Source organism: Hoplias malabaricus, chromosome 11, assembly GCF_029633855.1.
Source record: "Hoplias malabaricus isolate fHopMal1 chromosome 11, fHopMal1.hap1, whole genome shotgun sequence".
Lineage (NCBI taxonomy): Eukaryota > Metazoa > Chordata > Actinopteri > Characiformes > Erythrinidae > Hoplias > Hoplias malabaricus.
The window spans coordinates 39,071,854-39,096,857 of record NC_089810.1 but is presented as its reverse complement, the minus strand read 5'-3'; the positions used below and the strand labels follow the sequence as shown (position 1 = coordinate 39,096,857).

At 41.9% G+C, this 25,004-nt stretch overlaps 2 protein-coding genes across 7 annotated transcripts; both read left to right on the top strand.

The window, feature by feature from the left end:
• Positions 1-392: 392 nt before the first annotated feature.
• Positions 393-9,127, top strand: siae (sialic acid acetylesterase). Of its 2 annotated transcripts, none has more exons than XM_066685341.1 (10): positions 393-532; positions 2,688-2,849; positions 3,136-3,299; positions 4,106-4,244; positions 4,620-4,803; positions 6,061-6,143; positions 6,230-6,363; positions 6,551-6,702; positions 7,364-7,553; positions 7,930-9,127. In XM_066685341.1, exons 1-10 carry the CDS (start codon positions 478-480, stop codon positions 8,164-8,166), a joined length of 1,500 nt encoding a protein of 499 aa, XP_066541438.1. In that variant the 5' UTR covers positions 393-477; the 3' UTR covers positions 8,167-9,127. The 2 variants fall into 2 exon arrangements, with proteins under 2 accessions (XP_066541438.1, XP_066541437.1); XM_066685340.1 differs by having other exon boundaries at positions 6,058-6,143; positions 7,930-9,126.
• Positions 9,128-12,611: 3,484 nt separating this feature from the next.
• clasrp (CLK4-associating serine/arginine rich protein) lies at positions 12,612-24,736 on the top strand. 5 transcript variants are annotated; one of them, XM_066684893.1, is made up of 21 exons: positions 12,612-12,721; positions 14,060-14,202; positions 15,186-15,283; positions 15,393-15,494; positions 15,696-15,775; positions 16,067-16,151; positions 16,471-16,610; positions 17,292-17,388; positions 17,570-17,648; positions 17,765-17,838; positions 17,944-17,985; positions 18,286-18,468; positions 19,255-19,548; positions 19,832-20,014; positions 20,273-20,312; positions 21,819-21,879; positions 21,968-22,026; positions 22,122-22,168; positions 22,492-22,580; positions 23,284-23,308; positions 23,393-24,736. In XM_066684893.1, exons 2-21 carry the CDS (start codon positions 14,104-14,106, stop codon positions 23,433-23,435), a joined length of 1,920 nt encoding a protein of 639 aa, XP_066540990.1. In that variant the 5' UTR covers positions 12,612-12,721; positions 14,060-14,103; the 3' UTR covers positions 23,436-24,736. The 5 variants fall into 5 exon arrangements, 3 of the variants coding, with proteins under 3 accessions (XP_066540990.1, XP_066540991.1, XP_066540993.1); XM_066684894.1 differs by having other exon boundaries at positions 12,625-12,721; positions 14,063-14,202; XR_010804507.1 differs by lacking the exon at positions 23,393-24,736 and having other exon boundaries at positions 22,122-22,229.
• Positions 24,737-25,004: the final 268 nt, after the last annotated feature.

The window sequence follows — 25,004 nt, the reverse complement described above, 5'->3', positions numbered from 1 at the left end:
CAAAACCACAGTCTGTTTATTCTTACGTGGACAACTTTGTAGAACAAATGCTTTCAGGGAATTTCTTATCAAATGATCGGATGTACAACATTCATGTTTTGTCATTATATAGCCTGCAAATGCAATGTAGATTCAGTTATATATAGTTATAGTTATAACTGTTTTAATGTACTTGTGTGTGTGGGGTGTGTGTGTGTGTGTATATATATATATATATATATATATATATATATATATATATATATATGATTATATAGTAAAAAAAATCATTAAAGTTTTTTTTATTCATAAGACGACACAAGGATGCCTGTCTTTTATTTTGAAATGGAAATACGGTAGAAATGCAAAAAAAAGTTGCTGACTGAACGGAGCTAAACCTGTTTACTGTTATGGTTCCGCCTTCTCGTCACGTGATCCCCATGTGATGTTTGAAGCAGCCGCGCTGTGTTTCCTGAATGTCTGTGTGTGGCGACAGGAATGAGACTGAACGTCTTTATACTGTTTATTTTCAGCTTTATTTCACCAGGATCTGGTAAGATAAACTATAGCAGTTCCAGGTTTACAAGCCCATTCAGACTTACTGACATTGGCATTGAACGAGGGATTTTAGTGTTTCTGTTTTAACTGTTGTTTGTGATGTTTTGTTTGTTTCCAGCGTTTAAAAATGTAGTTTTTAAACTAAACTCATACCTAAACCCGTAGCATATTAAATTTAAGTAATTTGCTGCTGTAATAGTTTCTGCTTTTCTGGGAAGGCTTTACTGGACGTTGGAATATTCCTTGTGTGTATTATAGCCATATAAACCTTCATTGGATGTACCTTAAAACAGCTAAATTTACTAGTTAAAGGAGGCCATCTGAGCATATAATGCAAGCGTCTGCTGTGTTGTTTTAAATGTTACAAAATAAAAGTCATGTCTTTACAGTCATTTAATAATAAACGCTAAAATACAGGTTTCAACATTTCTTAAAGGCTAAGCACCACTTAATGGAGCTCCATGAATATTCCACATTATTGTAGTCACTGACAGATATAAGTATGAATTAAAATGAAAATAGCTGCTTAATTTGCTTTAAAACTGACAATTTTATTAAATTGCCGGAAAAAGCCGAGCTCGCTACGGAAATTCTCGAACGTGACCGTGACGTCACTGGTGGACAACAGCTGAACAACGCCGCGGTAAAACACCGTTATGACTGACTGTTATGACAGGATCTAGCTAAATAACCAACATTATTCATGACAATAGCCTAGCAATAAGCTAGCTACGTCACAGGCAAGACGCCTATTAGAGTGGGGGGGGGGGGCCCAACGGTCTTTTAAACCTTATTCCTTGAGTTAGTAAGAAATAACATGTTTTCTGACTATCAATAAACACAAGTTAGGAACTCAAATTCCACTGTGTTTATTTGTTTAACACTTTCATAGAGCTGCTGCTTAGCCTTTAACATTTTGTTTCTTTTCCATTGTGTTTTTTCACTAAACACAGATTAACAGATCTACTTTTTGTTTTAATTAAACATACAGTTGTACAAAATACATTGACAGTATCTGTGATTGTAGCCCATGGAGAGAATCATATTAAATAGCATTAATTATCATGGTTATCTTCATATATCACATTTCCCACCTGTGTTTATAGGCTATTGTGCTATGGTGGCATTACAGGAAGTATTGTATTCAAACAACTCCAGGGTCCTGGGGTTGTGGGTTTAATCCCTGCCCTGGGTCAATGTCAGTGGGGACTTTGAGTTGTTTTACATGGTTCTGTCCCTGTTTACTCCCACAGTCCAGAAACACCTGTTTGTAGGTGGATTGGCTATTCAAATTTGTACATGGTGATTGTGTGAATGAATGAGAGTGTGATGACTGATCTCCTGCCCAATAATTTTGTGTTGACCCTGGATACTGTGAAGCAGTTTCAAAAAAATAAATGAATCCATGAATCAATAAATTACGTAAGGAATTTTTATCTTCTCTTCTTAAGTGCTTTATTCATTCATTCATTATCTGTAAGCGCTTATCCAGCTCAGGGTCGCGGGGGTCCAGAACCTACCTGGAATCATTGGGCGCAAGGCGGGAATACACCCTGGAGGGGGCGCGAGTCCTTCACAGGGCAACACAGACACACACACACATTCACTCACACCTACGGACACTTCTGAGTCGCCAATCCACCTACCAACGTGTGTTTTTGGACTGTGTGAGGAAACCGGAGCACCCGGAGGAAACCCACGCAGACACAGGGAGAACACACCACACTCCTCACAGACAGTCACCCGGAGGAAACCCACGCAGACACAGAGAGAACACACCACACTCCTTACAGACAGTCACCCGGAGGAAACCCACGCAGACACAGAGAGAACACACCACACTCCTTACAGACAGTCACCCGGAGGAAACCCACGCAGACACAGGGAGAACACACCACACTCCTCACAGACAGTCACCCGGAGGAAACCCACGCAGACACAGAGAGAACACACCACACTCCTCACAGACAGTCACCTGGAGCAGGACTAGAACCCACAACCTACAGGTCCCTGGAGTTGTGTGACTGCGACACTACCTGCTGCGCCACCGTGCAGTAAAATACAATTCTAAATAAAGCTTATTGATGCTGAATTTAAAAAAATAGTATGCCATTTCTACTCTTATAATATACGTTTTTTTTTGGTTCCAGGTAATGGGTTTGCTTTTGCGTCCTATTACGGGAACCACATGGTGCTACAGAGAGCTCCAGAGAGAGCAGTTGTTTGGGGTTACTCTCAAAAGGGAGCTGAGGTGGAGATATTACTCTTAGGACCTAACAGTAAACAAGTGAACTCTACTCCTGTAATCAATGGTGAGTACAAATTATTCAGACATTACCTGTACATTGTAGTGTTACCTTAATAATTTTTCATAATTCTACAGATTTGGCTCAGAAACGTAATTCTGTTTTTGTGTGCGTTTTTTGAACAGTATCGAAGTATCAGTTATTATCCCGTGATTCATACCTTAATATTTGAATCACATTGCTTGCAGTTAACTGTTCACAGTTCACATGTGAATCAGATGCGTATAAAACACTCTCTTTCATGTATACGTAATACCATTTACTTGATTCCTAACTCTGAGTCTTTTGACAGGTATTTGGAAGATGACTCTGGGGCCAGTGCCGGCCGGTGGCCCCTACAACCTAAGTGCTGTTGAGAAAGGAAGTTATGGGGCTAGTATTATGTTCTCTGACATTATGTTTGGAGACGTGTGGTTGTGTGGTGGTCAGAGCAACATGGCTTTCACCCTCTCACAGGTAACAAGTAGATGTTTAAACTAGTAAGGGTTAAATTATGTGTCCTCTTTCAGTTTAAGTTAATTTTGTTTTGATGTACCTCAAAGTAATCACATAACTGCATGACACAGAGAGAACACACGACACTCCTCACAGACAGTCACCCGGAGGAAACCCACGCAGACACAGAGAGAACACACCACACTCCTCACAGACAGTCACCCGGAGGAAACCCACGCAGACACAGGGAGAACACACCACACTCCTCACAGACAGTCACCCGGAGGAAACCCACGCAGACACAGAGAGAACACACCACACTCCTCACAGACAGTCAACCGGAGGAAACCCACGCAGACACAGAGAGAACACACCACACTCCTCACAGACAGTCACCCGGAGGAAACCCACGCAGACACAGAGAGAACACACCACACTCCTCACAGACAGTCACCCGGAGGAAACCCACGCAGACACAGGGAGAACACACCACACTCCTCACAGACAGTCACCCGGAGAAAACCCACGCAGACACAGAAAGAACACACCACACTCCTCACAGACAGTCACCCGGAGGAAACCCACGCAGACACAGAAAGAACACACCACACTCCTCACAGACAGTCACCCGGAGGAAACCCACGCAGACACAGAGAGAACACACCACACTCCTCACAGACAGTCACCCGGAGCAGGACTAGAACCCACAACCTCCAGGTCCCTGGAGCTGTGTGACTGCGACACTACCTGCTGCCCCACCGTGCCACCCTCTGATTTCTGTGTCATACTCACAGTAATCCACTCTGCCTCTCTCTGTCTTTTTGCAGGTGTTTAATGCCTCAGATGAACTGGAGGATGCTTTAAAGTTTACAGACGTGAGGGTCTTTCAGGCTGCACTGGAGCAGAGTGGGAAGGAGCTGACGGATCTCACCAGGGTGGACGTTCCCTGGTCTCGTCCGATGCCAGGTATCAACACACAGATACGTTCAGCAAATAATCAACATTCTCTGTTGCCCTTAGTCAGTAGCTGCTGACATTCTGGGGACGCACTCTGCGTAAAAGGGATTCTTTGACTTTCTACTGTTTGAGTGAAAACATTGAACAGTTGTGATTTCAATAATAAATTACTGTTACATCATTCAGTTTTATTTACATCAGAAAAAAGCCTATGTACTTTTATATAAGACAAAAAATATTGTCTAAAAAGTAGAATAGAATTTATACTTAACAAAGCTATGATAAATCATGATTTTCTAACACTCCATAATTCCACCATCATATCATTCATCATCCGTCTGTACACGTTTCTTTTGTTTGTATTTTATTAATCTATAATTCTAGAGATCCTTGGGGGAAAGCCGTTCACTCACTTCTCCGCTGTGTGCTGGTTGTTTGGACGCTACCTGTACAAGACCCTACAGTACCCTATAGGTTTAGTGGAGTCATCCTGGGGTGGGACCCCTGTAGAGGCCTGGTCTTCTCCCAGAGCGCTGCACGTGTGTGGACTCGGGGCATCTGTCAGTAGGTAAAGCACACCCACACATAATTTGTCTAAGGTTTGTAAGGGGATTTAGTGAAACTGCAGACTGCTGAACATGTCTCAGTTAACGAGAGAGATCCAAAGCTATAATAGTATACAAAAGGTTGGGCACGCTTGGCCAAATGGCACGTTAGATGTTGTTTTATTAAACTGTAGAAGTAGTAAACACAGTAGATCCTTATGTACGTTTGCTCTGTCATTCATTGCATAAAAACAATTAAAACGTCAAAAATTTGGACAGTCAGTAATTAACAGAAATCAGTTTGCAATGACTTTTTTCCCCACTCTTCTAATTTTGAGATAATCCTTGGTTGTGAGGGTACTGTAAAATCTGTTCTAAAAGCTTTGGTTTGTGTCTCTTCTGGTGGTTCATGGTGGATTTTGTTGTATGCTTTGCATCATTATCATGTGCAATATTTTCATTGGCACCTGTGCAAGAATGTCATTGGCAGCAAGCATGATGGATCTATCCCATGCTTAACAAAGTGTTCTTGTCATGAAATGCAGTTCCTTTTATTTTTTCTCTCTCTCTTTTAACGTTCTTTAATTGATTATTGCATGCCACGCTGAACAGTCACTGGATTAGGAACAACCACCTTTGTATCTACATTCACTATCAATTTTTATCAGCCCCACTGGCTATACATGAGCACTTTGTAGCTCTACAATTACAAACTGTAGTCCATCTGTTTCTCTGCACACTGATCAGGATCCAGGTACGTTTTGGGTGGTGGGACGTTCTCTGCGCTGCAGTGGCACTGACGCGGTGGTGTGTTAGGTTGGTACGACTGGATCAGACACAACAGCGCTGCTGGAGTTTTCATTGTTCTAGTATTTCATCAGTGGACACAGGACTCCCCATAGGACAGTGTTGTTTTTGGTTGGTGGCACTGATGGTTTTAAAAACTCAAGCAGCTCTGCTGTGTCTGATCCATTTGAAGAGCAGGGTGAAAAGTATGCAGAGCAACAGATGGACAACAGTCTGTAATTGTGGTCAGTGGATGATAAAATGGAGAATGAGTGGAGATAAAAACTAATAAATGAATCCTTTACCTGAAGCCAGGTTGTGGACTTTTTTGCCTGACACACAGATTAGTTGTTAATCTAGAGCCAGTTCTGTTGGTCGGGACATTTAGGGTTAAAGCCATTAAAAGAATGGCTTCTACAGTGACTGAGTAATTTTATTTCCTCTCTGTTTCTGTTTGGATTCACTGGAAATTTCACTGGATGTTTCAAAAGAAGCGTGTGGAATAATTCAGTGTTATGGAATGCCATGATCCACCCTTTACTCAACATGACCATCAAAGGAGCCATATTTTACCAAGGTAATACACAACCATTTCTATGTAATAGAACAAATGTATGGTGTTGTGATGTACTGTTGGACTCAGATTGTATTGCTCTTTCTCAGGTGAAGCAAACGCTCAGTACCACCAGGCAAAATACTCCTGCACTTTCCCTGCTCTTATTGACGACTGGAGGCTGGCGTTTCATGAAGGTTCAGTGGGGCAAACTGCTTGGGATTTCCCTTTTGGATTTGTTCAGGTGCCGTGCACAGTACTCCATAAATGTAAATGTATTTGTTTCTTCTTTAAAGAAGAGACACAAGGATAAAATCACTATAAACAAGCAAAAAACATACAAATAAGTTATAAAAGTTGTTATTTTTATTATTAAATTATTAGTTTTTTGTGTCCCAGATGACGTTTAATGCTTGCTCTGGTATCTGCAGTTGTGTACGTATCAGAAATCCAAAGTGGATGGATTCCCAGAGATCCGCTGGCACCAGACGGCAGATTATGGCTTCGTTCCTAATGAGCGCATGAAGAAAACCTTCATGGCCGTTGCTATGGACCTACCAGATAGGGACTCACCCTGGGGCAGGTACGGACTAATGTGGAGCCAGAGTCAGAGTTAGGGTTAGGATAGAATAGGCTGGATAGCCTGTGTACACTCGGTGGTGGTTGAGCTGTAAGGGGGGGGGGCTATATACAGCAGTAGGAAAAAACAACATTAACTGAATATGGAACCATTTAAGCATAGAGATGGTCCTTATTACTGCCATTAATATCCTTTTTTAACGTATCTTCCAGTGAAAAATAGATTATAAACATCGAAGATCATCCACTTGCATTAGGAAGCTGTAAAAACAAAAATAAAATGTGGGGGAATCAAAATTAAAAAGTGTCTAGAAGATGAGGGTCAATGAGCCGTTGCTGAGAAGCTGACACAGAAATAAGACACAAATTTGCTAATTCATACAAAAAAAGCTGCTGGTGTTGACAGAATAATGGACCGGCCGCAGCAGAGCACAGGCCTCAATGTAATTTTAATATGTTAATGATTACTTATATTTTTAAAAAGCAGAACGCTCGGCCGACTGAAGTTTAGAGTGGAAAGGAACATTCCCGCAGATTTCTTTGAACTGTGAAGGAAGGCAAGTCTCTGAAAAGAACGGAAGCTGAAATAAATGTAGAGTAGGAGCTGATAAAAGCAGATTATAGTTAGTTGTTTAACATTGTGTTAAAATTGTGTGCATCTGCAGCATTCACCCTAGGGACAAACAAGAAGTGGCTTTCAGACTGGTGCTAGGAGCCCGAGCTGTAGCCTATGAAGAGAAGGGAGTGTCCTTCCAAGGACCTTATCCCAGCAGTGTTCAGAACATCAACGAAACCTTCCTAAACATCACCTTTAACCAATTGGTCAAAGTCACCATTTCATATGATATCTTTGAGGTGAGCCACAGCTGACTTGATTAATCTACTGTGTGTGTGTGTGTGTGTGTGTGTGTGTGTGTTAAAAGTGCCTAGCATATCTATTTATGAAAAGGTCCAATGTTTTTATATTGGTACATATATTACACTACAGGGTGCTGCTTCAATGTCATGAAGGGTTAAAAATGTCCTAAATTAACCAGTTTATGCTCCACAGAGCAGATCCCCAAATAGGGGGGCAGCCATGTTTAAAATATTTTAAATATTTGGGTCCTGAATCTCTTCTACATCTAGGACACTAGGTGTCAGTATTATCATGTGTTTCACAACATAAAGACGCTGCCTGAAAAGATGCAGTTTTTATGAATCGGCTGATTGTTGTTTCTCTGTGTTGTAGATCTGCTGCTCTAAAGAAAAGAAACCATGTGATACGGGTTCTAAATGGCTTCCTGCTCCAATGATAAAACAGGGCAGTCATTATATTTTAATATTTACGGGTTTGTGTCCCATGGATAATGTGTGGGGTTTACGTTATGCTTGGCGTGACTGGCCGTGTGCTTTTAAATCGTGTCCGGTCTACAGCGCAGATGGACTCCTACCTGCTCCACCTTTCACTTGGAATCGTTGGTATTGAAACACCCAACTCCGTACTTGTGTGGCATTGTGCAATATCAGTTAAAGACACAGCTGTGTTAATCAATAAAAGTGATGTGTGTGTTTTTGATAAAAGCCTGAGTTTGTGCCTCAAATCCTCAAGCAACATTTTTGCAGAAAATCATTTTTAATATTTCTGAGAAATCTAAATATTGAGTTAAATATTGAGAAGGAATTAGTATTCCTTCATTCTAGAGAATGCAGTTCCAATGCTCCGCAGCCTAGTGCTGGAGAACTGCACACTCATGTTAGCAATACAGGGCATTAGCATTAAGCATGGTGACAGCTGTTCCAGAACATTCCATTTGCCATTCTATTTGGGTATGTGCAATTGGACGTGTCTCCAATAAGTGTAACACTTTAAACAAGTGGTCAGGCTAATTCTAGGGTGTTTACATAAAATCTACATCTTAGTTGTATTCTTTCGGGTGCTCCCTCCCAACAGGGGGCGCTACGGCGGATCAACCACGATCCGTACCATCGATCTGGCACAGTTTTTTACGTCGGATTCCCTTCCGGATGCAATCACAAGATCTACATAAGGTCTAAAAACCTGTAGTGAGTGAGCAGCAGGGGGCAGTATTGTTGAGAGTGTGAAATGGGAACATCCTAGCGTTGAATTCCTGATCTCTACTTGAAGCATTTGAATAAATTATCTTTATTTTTATACAGATTTGAACTTTCAGCACACAGTTTGATTCCAGACATTGAGCCTGGTCTCTGTATCAGAAAGTGGAATAAGTGTGTATCATTGTTTATTTCTTTCTTGAATATTTACCAAAATTGCACATGTTTTATTCTTTTTATTTGCTTTTAAAGTACATTTTAAAGTTCAAATTTGAGTTTTGATTACAGCAGTTTGTTTGATTCTCTTATGCTTCAATAATTACAGTCAGGGCTAGTTTCAACATTTCCTTGTGTAGTCATAACATTACAAATGTTGAATAAAAATGTCAGCAATAATAAAGAGATTATGAATTGAAAAACCGATGTATTAAGTGTTTCTCTGTTGTTTTCCCTTTCCATGTTCACTCCCTCTTTCCCTCTGAGAGGTTCATGGCTTTTTGTATTTTTGCCCCAACCCTCCACATGCAAATTCTATGCCTTTTCTCAGAAGCAGATTCCTGACATTCAGCCCTGGGAAACCTTCAGGTCTTCTCCCCTGGGTCCAGACCTCCTGACAGAATAACTCTTTGTGTCTGTCTGCTTCATTACAGCCCAGTGGACCTCATTCTCTCGAACATGACCTATACTTAGAAAATACAACCGTGAGGTCATGAACTCGTGTTGGGTGATTAGATCTAGTAACAACTCATCCCAAAAGTACAGGTTTGAGCCCAGCTTGACTCTGGAGCTTTAGACTTGGATACTGCCCTGCAGGCCCAGTGGGGCCCTGTCATTCCCCGAGTGAGGGATTACTGAGAACAGGGGCTGAGGTGAGAGAGTTGTGGCCTAGAAAATGTCCCTGAGTGACCACAGTGACGCAGAGGGACTTTACAGCAGGACGCCACATGACTGGATACCCACCCTTCAGAATAAACACAGCTACAGCCTCCAGCAGGAGCTCATTAAAGTCCTGTTTAGGGTCCTGCTCAGTCCTGCATTAGAACTGAAAGAGTGCCAACAAAAACAAGCCTGCAGACAGTGAACATAATGAGCCGATTGAATGGACAAGGCCATAAAATAGGATTTGCTTCACTGAAATAATATGTCCATTTTAATGGTTTAGATGCTGACCATGAATTTGCACAAGGACATGCAGCTTCCAGCTGGAAGGGATTTGGTGGTGAAGTTCCTTGCAGTAAGAACAAAACCTTGTATCTCCATTTCTTTTTTAGACACTGATGATTTGGATGTACTGATATTTCTGTCTATTTTCTGCCCTAAAATACCCCCATGGGAATTCTCCTTAAGAAGAATATTACACATACTGGGAGACAACATATTAGACATAACGTGTATTGTTTGGGTGTAGAAACCATAGCTCTACTTACATATATTTATGGCATTTAGATGCTCTTTTCCAGCGCAACGTACAGTAGTGTTAAGGAGTATCATCCAATGACTCTTACTGGTGTTGAGTACAGTGTTAGCCTGAGTCGTTTCTAGTCTGCCATGTGAAGAGAAGTGATCCGAGACACTAGGGGTGAATCTCAAATCTTTACTGATGCCCTTGTCCTCCATCCTTCAGCCAGACAGTCCATTTTACAAGAGTTTTTCAAACCTCACTTGTATTTATTTGATGGATTAAGTAAATAACAAGACACAATGGGCGGCACGGTGGCTTAGTGGTGAGCACGTTCACCTCTCAGCGCTGGGATCTTGGGTTTAAGTTCCATCTGGGTGGAGTTTCCATGTTCTCCCTGTGTCTGCGTGGGTTTCCTCCGGGGGCTCCAGTTTCCTCCCACAGTTCAAAAACATGGAGGGTAGGTGAACTGGCTTCTCTAATAAAATGTCCTGGTGAATGAGTGTGTATGTGAATGAATGTCTGTATGTGTGAGTGAATGAGTGTGTGCCCAGATATGGATTGGCGCTGTGTCCTGGGTGAAATCCTAGTGCCTGATGCAGTCCTCCAGGTGGATTGTCGTTCCTGGTCGAGAGGACACTGTGCAGGTTTGGCTGCCGCTTCTTGCCAGTGTGTAGATTGAGTGTTCTGAGAAGTGTGGATTGTAAAGCGTCCTTGGGTGTCTAGAAAGGCTATATAAGTGTAATGATAGATAGATAGACAATATTGAATTAAAGTGAAGTTGTTATTATAATTATTATTATCGTAAAGTTGATATCTGAATATGTGTTTGCAATTGGCAGATTGTTTAAGCTCAGTAACAGCAGACAAACGGATATATATTATTTGATAAACAGGTCTGGTGTTATTTCTGCTGTCCTCATGGCGTCACATCAATGTGTTTTCCCATTAACAGCAGGATCACTGGGTCGAAAATACAGACTGTCAATGGGAAAATCCTGGGGGCATGGTGTAAGCCCTGAGAATATGAGGATATGGTGACATCTCTGGTGGAAATATGTAATTACATGAAATGGGCGGATGAACATTTTGAAATGTTTCAGAGAACCAAAGTGACAGGAGTAGCCTTAGATCCTCTTTCAACATTTGTTCAGTATCTCACTATAAGAAATTTCTGTCTGGACAGAGGTGCTGAAAAGTCATGCCCAGGCCATACATTTGTAGACTAAGCATTGCTTGGGCTCTGTGAGACAAGACCAAAAAATGTAATAGAGGACAATGCAGTGTTTGGTATTCTACCGAGGCCCCACTAAGAACCAATGTTGGAGACGCTATGTTGTAGATATACAGGCCAACAACCACCAAAGGAGTGGCCAGCCTGTTTGGTAAAACCACATAGAAAAAACTTTATATTAGTTAATTAACCGGGTGGGGTGGCACGTAGGCGTAGCAGGTAGTGTTGCAGTAACACAGCTCCAGGGACCTGGAGGTTGTGGGTTCAATTCCCACTCCAGGTGTCTGTGAGGAGTGTGGTGTGTTCTCCCTGTGTCTGCGTGGGTTTCCTCCGGGTGACTGTCTGTGAGGAGTGTGGTGTGTTCTCCCTGTTTCTGCGTGGGTTTCCTCCGGGTGCTCCGGTTTCCTCCCACAGTCCAAAAATACACGTTGGTAGGTGGATTGGCGACTCAAAAGTGTCCGTAGGTGTGAATGTGTGAGTGTGTGTTGCCCTGGCGCCCCTTCAAGGGTGTATTCCTGCCTTGCGCCCAATGATTCTAGGTAGGCTCTGGACCCGCCGCGACCCTGAACTGGATAAGCGCTTACAGATAATGAATGAATTAACCGGGTAATATTAACTATACAGCTAAAAACAACTTAACACCTACAGTTTGTGCAACAGTATTATTCTAGCTATTCATCTGTATGTATATAGTAATCAAACCACTAACATTTTAAGCAGTGATAGTGCCAAATCAGCATTACTCCTGAAACCCTTTATTTCCCAGAACTTTCTTCGTAAGCCAAGACAGTGTTTATTGTGGTCTAATTGTGATTTGCCATTCCAATGTCCAGTTTCATTGATATATCTTATGTCACATTTATTAAATTTCAGCCCTGTACAGATCAGCACTAAGTTTATTCAGTTTGCCCAGTCTTTTATTTTGGGCCTGCACGGCCTGACAGGTTTATCTACTCGCTGTTCAATTAATATTTCAGCCTTTACCAGTTGATTCTCTTCAGCAGAAAGACACTATATTTTGCAGGTATTTTATACCCTTCACCCTGAAATGCAGCTTCATTCAGTATTAACAAACAAACCTAAGGTTAGCTTAACAGATGATATCCACCCTACTATACCAACTTAGTGCACTATGTAGGGAGTAGGCAGCGATTTGAGACGCGACGTTTGTTGTTCGGTGCGAACCACCCCGTGTTGTCTGTAGGGGGAGTAACTGTGCAGTTAGCCCGTTAGCAAAGCTAGCAACTGTGGCGCCGTGGTCCCACGCCTGAGCTCTCTCACAGATTCAGGCAAAACAGTAATAAACCCCGAGTGTGTTTGTTGTAAACAAAACAGGTAAATCTTATTGCACAGAATGTTCCCAGGACTGTCTACGGAAACGACGTAGTGACTTTTAACCTGCGCATTAACTGGAGGATTTAATTTTAGCATTAACGTAAACAGGCTAACGTTAGCCATTAGCAACGTCGTTACGGTTTATTGTTGATTAAACTTATTTGCGTAGCCTCGACTCTATGAATGACTGTATACTGTGTGCGGTCGTAATATTCTTGTCTTTTTAAGCTATTACATGAACACGTTGGTTAAATCTATTCCTGTAACTTGGCTGCGATAGCTTTTGGGAATGCCATATGCATACTGTTAGAATTCCCACTTTAATCTTTATTATTATTGCGTTACTGACTCTTTAAATTAATATTAAGACAGACTTTAATGTGTAAATGAACCTAAATGACTGCTAGACAGTGGGATATTGGCGTCAGCTGCTTCCTAGTAGTGGTATCAAAACTTCCCCTAGCATTAAAAATATTGGGTAATGAATATTAGATTATGGCCTCGTTAGTGTTTACAAACACTACAGCTTCTTACGGCGTTGGAGGACTGTTTTAATGCCGTTAGAATATGTGCAGTCTGATAACAGCTAAGTTTGATTAACATCTCCATTTTGACACCCATTAATAGCTAAAGCCTTAATTGATTTTCCTCTTGGGTCACTGTTTTAAAATATGCACATTTGAGTGTTTCTCGTGTTCTAACATCTGTTTCATCTGTTACTATGTTATGTCTCACAGTATGTTGATTCCCCTGTTTTATTGTAGTTGAGGCTAACACACTTTCATGATATTAAAACTGATAAAGGGAGAACTTGATTTTCAAGAAAATGAAAGCAGTAATTCTAATAGCCTAAGGTATAATTCATAAACTCCAAGTTTAAATAAGTGAAAGTGTGTGCACGTTGGGAATAAGAGTGCGGTAGAGGGAGAATACCAGAGGAAAAAAAGTGAATGGGTCTCTACAATAAGCTTATTTGTGCTAACAATACAGAAAAACGCTTTGAAAGGCTTTAAAAAGATGTTTAGGAATGACATTTCTCACATAAAAACAAAGACAATGATTTTGCGAAGACTGGGGCACCTGCAGAGTCATATTTGGAAGTAAAAATCATTCAGGTCGCGTTGATATGAAGAGTAGGTTCTTTTTGGTGGTTGTGGATAATAAAAGGTCTAATTTGGCACTGAAGACTTTGTGATCCTTTGTGTCTATCTCCATGACTGTAAAGAAATGTGTACTTTTCTGTACGCCCACGTCCTAATGTGTCACTACTCGCTCGTTCAGATAATACGGTTATTATTTTTGTATTAAATGCTTAAAGAGTCTCACTCTCTCCTGAAGCAGCAGCCGTGCCCCGACGCGCCCCCACCCCCAGCGGAGCTGTCATGTGGCAGGAGGCCCGCAAACATGAGCGCAAGTTGCGCGGTATGATGGTGGACTACAAGCGCCGTGGGGAACGACGGCGGGAATACTATGAGAAAATCGTAAGTAAAGATTGCGACGGTGTCCTTCGTACCGTGTCCAAACCTCAGACATGAATATAAAGTTAAAGAAGTCTATCTGCCAAATTTATGCAGACATCCAAAACTTGTAGGCGCCTTTTATAATTAATGAATTTAGCTATTTAACCTATACTTAGGGCGGTACGGTAGCGCAGCAGGTAGTGTCGCAGTCACACAGCTCCAGGGGCTTGGAGGTTGTGGGTTCGATTCCCGCTCCAGGTGACTGTCTGTGAGGAGTGTGGTGTGTTCTCTCTGTGTCTGCGTGGGTTTCCTCCGGGTGACTGTCTGTGAAGAGTGTGGTGTGTTCTCCCTGTGTCTGCGTGGGTTTCCTCCGGGTGACTGTCTGTGAGGAGTGTGGTGTGTTCTCCCTGTGTCTGCGTGGGTTTCCTCCGGGTGACTGTCTGTGAGGAATGTGGTGTGTTCTCCCTGTGTCTGCGTGGGTTTCCTCCAGGTGACTGTCTGTGAGGAGTGTGGTGTGTTCTCCCTGTGTCTGCGTGGGTTTCCTCCAGGTGACTGTCTGTGAGGAGTGTGGTGTGTTCTCCCTGTGTCCACACTCAGACAAAAGTGTCCGTAGGTGCAAGTGAATGTGTGTGTGTCTGTGTTGCCCTGTAAAGGACTGGCGCCCCCTCCAGGGTTGCACCCAATGATTCCAGGTAGGCTCTGGACCCACCGTGACCCTGAACTGGATAAGGGTTACAGATAATGAATGAATGAATGAACCTATACTTATTTGTGGACACACTTTAATCTCACATCATATAAGATCTAAAATCAGTTTCTGACTTGTAGCAGCAGTGTTCCAACATCTAGTTTAATGCCTTTATTAAAAAAAATCATGTAAAATGCTAATGCTGAGTCAACCCTTTGTTTCTTGTTATAAATGTAGCTCACTGTACCCAGATTGTGATTACGAAACAAGTGCTGTGTTTTCCTTCTCATGCATGCTTATCTTTTGCTGTGTGTAGAAAAAGGACCCAGCCCAGTTCCTTCAGGTTCATGGCCGTGCTTATAAAATCCACCTAGATTCGGCCGTCGCTCTGGCGGCTGAGAGTCCGGTCAATATGTAAGCTGTACATGCTGTCTTTTTTAATTATTATTATTTTTTAATTAAATGAGGAGAGAAAAATATATAATGTGTGTGTCAGTGCAGAATGCTTTGTCTTTCCTTACAGGATGCCCTGGCAAGGTGACACCAACAATATGATCGACAGGTTTGATGTGAGGGCGCACTTAGACTACATCCCCACGTTCACACCTTCCCTCCTAAACAACAGGTAAATCTCTTCATCCAGTTTCACTCAAGCTAATGTATTTGCATTATTTCTTTTAAATATTCTATACATAAGCCACAGCTCTGTTTCTCTACATAGCATTTGCTACTCTCTCATATCGTAAATGCCTTTTTGTGAATGTGTACTGTAATTCCAGTCATTTATTGTGAATAAAACGTGCTGAAAGTAGTGTTTCTGTTGCAGTACCCCTGAGCAGGAGTCTGAGGAGAGGAAGTGCAATTATGAACGTTACAGAGGTCTAGTGCAGAATGATTTTGCAAACAGTAAGTGAAGCCAAATAACAGAGTAACATACAAATACAGTGCGAGTCAAAATGGCAGGACACCCTTTTATCTGAATACTCCAGCAAGGTGATGAGGGCGATGTTTTAGGCAGTGTCTGTAACATGGCCGCCATCTTGGATCAGGGCAAGTTCTTCCAATGGGAAGGTGGTCATGTAGCTTATCATAGAAATAAGTGTCTCCTGTGACCTTTGACTCACCCTGTATAACGCAATATTACAGATGTCCAAGAGAACAGAATTCTGTGGGAAGTAATTTGCTGTTGTATTTTAGTTTCTGAGGAGCAGTGTTTGTACCAGATCTATGTGGACGAGCTGTATGGTGGCTTACAAAAACCAAACGAGGACGAGAAGAAAAAGTAAGCCCAAAATCATGTGTCGTATTTATGTAATTAACTCGGAAACCCTGTGTTAGAGCTAAATCAGTCCTTTAACTTAAATTACTTTAAATTCTCGTTCACTGCCCCTCTCTTCTTTACACAGTGAAACTGAGAAAGTCTAATTTTTATCACTCTCCTCACCACCTTTACTCTGCTTCTACTTCCACAATCCCTTGCACAAAAATGTCTATAAAAACCAGTGGAAGCTGAAATGAAAATTGATTCACTGCAGTGTAAATGTAGCTTTGAAATATCTTGTATGACCATGTCCTTCTGAACATCACCTTGTTTCTCTAAGACTTGCTGAAAAGAAGGCTCAGATCGGGTACACGTATGAGGACAGCACAGTGACGGAATCGGACGTAACGTCGGAGAAAGGAGACAAAGATAACTCTGAGAACAGCGAGTCTGAAGAAGACGAGGTCATCCCTGATATTGGTAAGTCTCTAGTGTGTTTATATTTGATTCGAGCTGCATTATATAACGTAACAGAAGCTGTTAGAAATAAGACACACACACCCCACACACCACGTTAGCTTCTAGAAAGTTGTCATGACGTAGAACTTGTGTGAACGGTTTTGGTGAAAGAAAAAATGCACATAATTTGTCCCTTGAGCCCAAAAACACTTCTATTGTTGCATTGTGCGCTCATTGCTCACTAGTGTGTTTTTGTGGGTTCTCTGCTGTGAAATCTCTCAGCTGTTTCACATTGTTTTTAGCTGTTTTTAGTAGGGAATGTGACTTTAAATGCTAAATGAGATTTCTAACAGGGATTACTAAAAAAAATACATATGTATATTCTCTCATAAACAGACATAATAAATCAAAAGAACACAAGATTAATGGCCAGATTGTGTTTTTGTCTGCTGTCCCACTTTAAAAAGACGCTAGCTTTAGTGCTTTATTGTATCCAAATCAACCTGTTTCTATGTCTTTCTGTTGCATTTAAATAAAGATGCACTTGCTATTTGATTTCTTCTGGCTGTGGCCCAATCTAACACAGCTCCATGATAACGTCTAACTCTAAGATAAACCAGCTAGATTTTAGTATGTCTCTCTCCTTCTCTCATTTTATGCCTTTCTCGACTTCTTATGCTGACATTTCTGATTGTTCTCTAGATGTTGAGGTGGATGTTGATGAGCTGACTCCAGAGCAGGTGATAGAAGTGAACAAGATGGCCACACCTTATGGAATGGCGGAGGGAGATTTTGTGTGGTGAGTTTGATCAGCAGTAATCGAAAATAGCATTGCGTTTTCCAAATGTTCTCGCTTCAACACTAAAGCAATAATAGAAGATGTGGATTCTTGGGCATGTGAAGTCTGTTATTGATGATGGCTATATAATTGCAATGGAGCATATGTGGCTTGCCGAATAACCGACACATCTTTGTGGCAGGATGTTGAGAAAGGACAAGGAGGAAGTGGAGGCCATAAAACATGCCAAAGCGCTAGAGGCCGAGAAGGCTATGTACTCGGTGAGAAGTCTGCTAGTGTCACTGTTGAGGCCCTCTTGGTGTTTTATGTTGATATGTGGTTGACATGTGACCATTGGGTGGTGGTAAGGTCTCGTCTTCATATGTTTGTGTTTCAGGGCCGGCGCTCCCGCAGGCAGAGGAGAGAGTTCCGGGAGAAATATATGAAAGGCAGACAGATCAGTCCGCCCAGGTAATGCTCCACCACCACTGCTGAATCGCCAGTATCAAAGAAACATAACACATCTCCACGTGCTTTGAAATGCTGTGCTCATATTTGTTGCTTAATACATTTCAGTTACGCCAGAAGAGACAGTCCAACCTATGACCCCTACAAACGGTGAGTGCTTGTGACCATTGGCCTGTTCCTCTGTTGTATCTAGGCGGTTGCCAGAAGTGCACTACTTAGGACTGCTTTAGTAATTACTGTATTATTTGCTTATTATCAAGAGGCATCATGTATTATTAAAAAGCAAATTCCACTTTATTGAGAGCCAAATTAACAGAGGGCTGGTGTATATCATATGAAAGAAATATCAGTTGGCTATTGAAAGTCAGAAAAATATTTTGAATCTTGTTTTTCTTTTTCTCTATCCTCTTCTCCGTCGATTCATCTTCTTGGTCACTGTTGCTGTGTCAGTCCCCAGTCTGAGTCGAGTTCAGAGTCGCGGTCCCGCTCACGATCCCCAGGAAACGATAAAATCACCTTCATCACCAGCTTTGGCGGTAGTGACGAGGAGGCCACCGTTCCATCACAAGCCCCACCTGCAGCACAGTCAAGCCACACCACTTCCAACCCTGCAGGTCATAGCAGGGGCTCCCGGTCGGTAACTTCCACTTAATACTTCCCTCCTGGCTTATCGTTTGGGTGTTTTCTGTTGTCGTTCATATATGTAGTGCAGTATGTTACATATAGGAGATTTAATAAGAGATTGGTTGTTCTTTGGGTGAGATATTCAGGGTGTGTAGTCCCGTTTTACCTGTTAACTGAGGACTTGCTGAGTTATCGCACAAATGCAGCAAAAGCAGCAGTTCCCTCAAGGTTCAGAGCTTAAGTGAAGCGAGGATAAACCGACCTCTGCGGCTTGGAGGAAGCTAGAGATGAGCTTTTAGATATCGCACAGATTTGAACAGCTTCACATTAAATGGATACTCTAGCATTTTTGACCTTTGTGTTTACCACATCAGTATCATATGATCACTTACTCCTCTCAGCATTTGACCTCTGGCGTATGATAAGCCGTGGCACGATATTGGTTTTACTTATTAAATGCTCGTACAGACACTTACAAACACTAAGCTTTGATTTGGTCTAATTTTATTTTACGCACTTCATTTAAATTGAGCTTTTAAGAATAGACAATGCTACTGTCGCACATTTATTGTTGGATTTAATTGACAGTATGCTTCAGATGCAGCTTACTCAGGTAAAAGAGCGAATCACCATTGGTATTATACACTTTTTCCCCTCCCCCAAGACCAGCTGTAAATAATATCCACTAGACCAGGTCATAGGAAATAATGTGGCATGCAGTAAGTGTTTTCAGGCTCTTTCTGCACGTCTGCCCCTAATGACATTGTGTGTGTTGGTGTTTTTGTCTCTGTCCAGAAGGAGACGGTCTTCCTCCAGCTGTTCTTCTTATTCTTCGCGCTCTTCCTCACGGCGTTCCTCTCGTTCTTCATCTCGGTCTCGACGGGGAAGACGAGATCGAGGGGGCAGAGACAGAGATGGACGCCGCTCGCGTTCTCACTCACGTTCGCGTCGCCGGTCTGACTCCAGATCACGACAGCGTGGAGGCGGCGGCAGCTCAAGGAGACGCTATGATTACACACGTTCTCGCTCAACTGACCGAGACAGGGACAGGGACAGGGGGAGGCACTATACAGGACGCAGACGAACCAGGTAACGATATACGGAACACAACACAAACGTACCGAGTAGAACAGTGGTTTATCAAGATGCAGTTATAGACTAACAATTATCTTTTTCTCTAATCATCAAACATATATTAATAATAATAAAAAAGGCTTATTCCAGATGTAATCAGTTAAAAACGTGTTTCAGGTCCCGATGTTTGTTCTGTCGTTTAGGCAAAGGTTATTTTGTACAAATTCTGTGAAGTTAAATCACAGAAATGAAGTTGTCCAGTGTTGTTCCTCATGCAACTGCTGCTCTCTTTCCTTAGGTCTCGAACTCGTTCCCGGTCAGTTGACCGCGGTCGCCGGGGTGGACGAAGTTCTGGTTACAGAAGGGGCGGGGCCAGCAGCAGTCCAAGCCCCTCCCAGTCCCTTCCTACAAGCCGCAGCCCCTCCCTTTCTTCTCGGTCAACACAGCCCGCCGCCAATGCCCTTTCTGACAAGCTGAGAAAGTGAGTCCAGGAACACTCACTGTCATGAGTATATTAGGAAAAACCATGATCGTAGATTCCCCTATCAATTAATGGAATCCATACACGCCACCATTGTGTATCTAACATTATACACTGCATTGAATACTGTCTTAATGACTTAAAAATAACCCACAAAAATAGTTCATTTTAGGTTTAAGAAATTAAAATGAAAACGTTTTTCTTTTATTTATTTTTTTTTTAAATATCATAATACCATTTAGTTTCCTTCTTTTTCAGGCCAGACACTCCGGGTGGTAAAGAGACGGGAGCTGCCAAAGTCAGTAAGAATTTGATATAGCTGGTTTTGTTGCTAAAGGCTTCGTCTCCCTCACTCCTGACAGGCTGACGCAGTTGTCAATAAGTCTGAGACTCCACCCACCTCATTCAATCCCAGCTACACTGAGAGCCTCCGATCTCATTTGAAATGTCCTTTGATTAGCTGTGCTATGGTAATCAGCTCTGCCCATGCGCCAACCGACCACAGTGCCCTCTGTTTCCTGAACGAAGTGGTCTTCACCAAAGTTCCATTTTTTGAACCTGTCGAAGCCTCGTTTATGATTCGTGAAAGTGTGTGAGAATGCGAAAGCTTGAAGAGCTACAGGGAGCATATTTTCTGTTTGTGTTGCTGTTCCCTTTTGAACAATACTGAGTTTGTGTGACACTTTATAAACATGTTTACCAATGGTTTCTTCTGGGTGGAATAGCATGAAGATGAAAATGTAATGACTGTTAAGAGTGAGTGGAGAGAGACAGAGTTCATAAGCAGGAATATGAGTGAACTTCAGTGCTTTGGCCACAGCAGTGGGGCATGCTGGGACAGGCAGGACAGCACCTCACACATTTACCTGCATGAGTAGTACACACAGTGTGTCCTTGCTTTGAAAGGTCTTACAGCAAGGCGGGGTGATGGAAACCATTTTGTTACCTATGCCCTGAAACGTTTAAACATGAGAGACATGGAAACATTGGTGTTTCATCCAACACTTATGGCTGTGAGAGAGGCCTGTCTAAACTGGCCCATAAACCTACCACGCAGGTACAGGAGGCACAGTGAATGGCCAGCACTATCATGTGAAATCCTCTGGCACTGTTACAGTGTAATAATTATAACATATATAGGCTAAAAAGTACTTACTAATGGCATTTTTCCACTGCATGGTATCTACTTGGCTTGGCTTTCCACTGTGCAACTCAGGTCTCTGAGGTCTTCCTGGAACCAGTTCCCTGCTTCCTCCTGGTTCGAAGTGATCCAAGTATTGGACTAAATGTGATGCGTAAACCTCCCATTGCACTGATTGAACTCCTGCACTAAATAACCATGTGTAAAATCTCCAGTTTTACAGCAGTGGTCATTTTTTGGTTCCATCCGACCCACAACGGCAGCTTATAAAATTACGCCAAAGTTCAAACGCTCCTTGGATCGGTGTCAGGTGAAAAACTCAGACGAAAGGTAGATGTGCAACAAACTATAGCTTTTTGAGAACTGGGGCACGGAGCTGTGTTTGGGCACAAATGCACGATGAGTAAACTGCGCTTAATTTTACTGCTGCCTTTGTGGTTTTAAAGACAGGCAGTTCCCATTATAGACAGTGGAGCTGTGCTAATGGAAAAGCATCCAGAGACCAGGGCTGAAAAGGCATGCCGAGCCGAGTCGAGTAGGTACCATGCAGTGGAAAAGTGCCACAAGAAAAGTGTGTTTCGACTATCATTATCACCACCTTCCTGACCTTCTTCCGTTCAGTTATTTCATGACATTGGGTCTAATAATGTATGTCCATTGCAGCCCAAGATGACCCCCCAAGAAAAGCTCAAGCTTCGCATGCAGAAAGCCCTCAACAAACAATGTGAGTCATACATACAAGTTGTACTGCAACAAAATCAAGAGAAAATTGGAATAATTAAGAAAATTTAACAATTCCCCTTCCTCTACAGCCAAGGCGGATAAGAAGGCAGCACAGGTCAAAATCCAGCAGCAGGAGCACAAGCGACAGGTGAGTAAACGTGTGAGTGTTATGTTTTTACTGAGATAAGGGTAACAGTTATTGATGTGTTATCATGTGAAATCTGTTTTCTAAATCCTCTTCAGGAACGAGAAGGAGTGCTAAGAGCAATGGCACGCAAAATACGCATGAAGTAAGGAACGCTATCACAATTATTCAAGAACAGTAAAATATCCGCTCTGAATCAGCAGCAGGTTATTGGACACTTTCCTGACAAACATTTGTCATATTTGAATATTGTTTCATCTCTTTGTTATTGTAAGAAACAGCTGACTTTTTAAAAAGTATTTCTGTAAAGGCTTATGGGATATATTTAAAAGAAAGCAAGCCATGCATTAATAAATTGTTAAACAGTAGTAAAAGCCTTAGATTATAGACTGTTTTCATTTGCAAATGTGTAATGCCCCGGTACAGTAAGGTGCCACAGGTAGGCTCATTTATTATTTTGTGGCATAGGGAGCGAGAGCGGCGGGAGAAAGAGAGAGACGAATGGGAAAGGCAGTACAGAAGACAAAGCCATTCACCTTCCCCCAATGCCAAATACAGTAAGCAATTCTGGAAAAGTGTACTTTCCTATATAGTAAATACTGTTATATACTGTAATGTAGCCTCCATCCAGTGATGCAGGCAGATATGAGACACAGTCACAGTCAGGAAGAAATCTGGGAAAAAAAACACTTTGGCAAAAAAGTTGTAGAGAGTAGAAGTAAATGAAACACAAGAGCACATCCAGTGCAAGACTCATTCCAACAAAATATACCACAAAGCGCCACAGGCGGTCATTCCTACCTGTGGTCATTAAACTCTATAACTCCTCCCTCAATGTGTGACGCCAGGGTTCATCCGTGCAATACTCAATGCCAAATTATACTGTTCATATGTGCAATAATAATAATAGTGTAATTCATTTTTCTTAATGGGTGCAATAATTCAGAGCTGCGATAATTTATACAGTATATTTTATATTTATTATCAGCCACTGCCACTTAACTGTATATTCTTAAGAACTTAAATGTGTACACATTGCAGATTTCTCTGTTTTATTTTAAATTATTATTAGAGTGTTTATTCTTTTACGTAAACGATTGCAACTGTAACAACTGCTATTTCCCTCTGGGATCAGTAAAGTATTTCTGAATCTGAATCTGAATTTGAAATGGAATTAAAGCCTAGAGTAGTGGTAGTAAATGGAATAAAAATGTATTAAAATGAAACAGGAACTAATCCTAAACCTTGTGCTCCCAACAGGTCGAGATTACAGCTCATCAAGAAGGTAGGTGAAAAAGGTTTCACTTCAATGAAGAGGTTTTTAAAAACTCTGTAACTGAACTCTCACTTTGTTGTTGTGTTTCTGCAGGAGGTCCCGCTCCAGATCGCGGAGTCCACGTTATCGTTACTGAACGAAACACCTGTCACTATGAGAGTCAAGTATATTTGGAAGTAGCAGAACAGAGAGATATAAGGCATCTATATACTGATCAGTCACAACATAAAACCAAGTGAATAACCATCTCGATACATTGGCAGCTATTTCTACTACTTTCCCTGTCTTACTCTGTTAGGCAGTTCTAAGAACAGTCTGTTCTTGAATCACTGTGTTTAAAGCATGAGAAATGGAGCTGAGCCGGTTTTGACAAGGGCTAGGACAAGGTTTACTGATGCACAGGCAGAGTGAAGGCTAGCCTCTCTGGTCAGATCCCACATAGAGCTGCTGTGGCACGTATTGCTGAAGATGTCAGAAAGCACAGTGCATCACAGCTGTATGTGGGGCTGCGTGGCCTTATCCAAACCCATTACTCCCTCATGCGTCAGTGATGGTTTGGGTCCCCATGAACACCTTGCCAGCTCACCATCAGTACCTTTGCTAGGTGCATACAAGGAATAGCCCATTTTGGAGATGCTCTGACCAAAACATAACTATCACAATAGGCCCTTGTCAAAGTGGCAGGCCCATTTTTCCTCTTTCCAACACAACAACTTCAAGAAGTGACTGTTCATTTGCTGCCTAATATATACCATGCCTTGAAGTGTCACTGTAACGAGATGACGTCATTCCTTTCACAAGTTAGTGGTTTTAATCTTGTGGCTACTCAGTGCAGAAGGGGTGGGAAGAATATACGGATGTTTGAATGGTTCTGAAGAATTAGAGCGGGGGTGTAATTACGGAAAATAATTTGGGGTTTTATTTTTTCCTTTGTGTTTTCTTAACCTGACTTGTGCCCCACTTAAAAGGTTAGACTGCCATTTGGTTGGCACTAATTATATTGTTTATTTCATTGGAAATACAGTGTATTCCTGCTGCTGTTACTTTTTTGGCACATACTAGGAGGTACACCAGTTTTAGAGATATTCTCCTGATGTGACAGATACCCCTTCTTGAATGTCTGAACTGCCTTCTTTAGAGAGGTTACGTGTATATGGGATGAATTATATAATTCACTTGATTTCTCTCTTTTCTGACATCTCTTTCCTCATGATCTGGAACTACAAGAAGCGAAGCTACTTTGGCAGTGTGAATAGAAAATCAACCCTAACTTTGTAAATAAATGTGTGGACAATTCATGAAATACAACACCTTCAGCCGCATAAGGAAACGCATCCAGTCACTCACAATGTAAATACCCGTCTAACTGCCAGCAGTGATGTTTGGCTTGTGCTTTACCCAAAGTAGACCGCTGTACTCCCAAATAAAACACAATGAACAAATAAAGAACGTCTGGAGATGGGCTCATTTTTTAAAGGAGGAAACTATGTGCCAAAGTTGGTGGACCTTCGCTTATTTAATGTTTTATTGCTAGAATATTAACAGAGATTTGATTGCCTTTGCTCCAGTAACAGCCTCTGTTCTTCTAGGAAGGCTAGATTTCTGAGCATTGCTGTGAGAATTTGATTGAAGGCAGGAGAACTTCACAGCCCAGTTCGAGGGGACAGTGTGTAGCTGACGCCTGACTTGTCTAAGGCTCGTACTG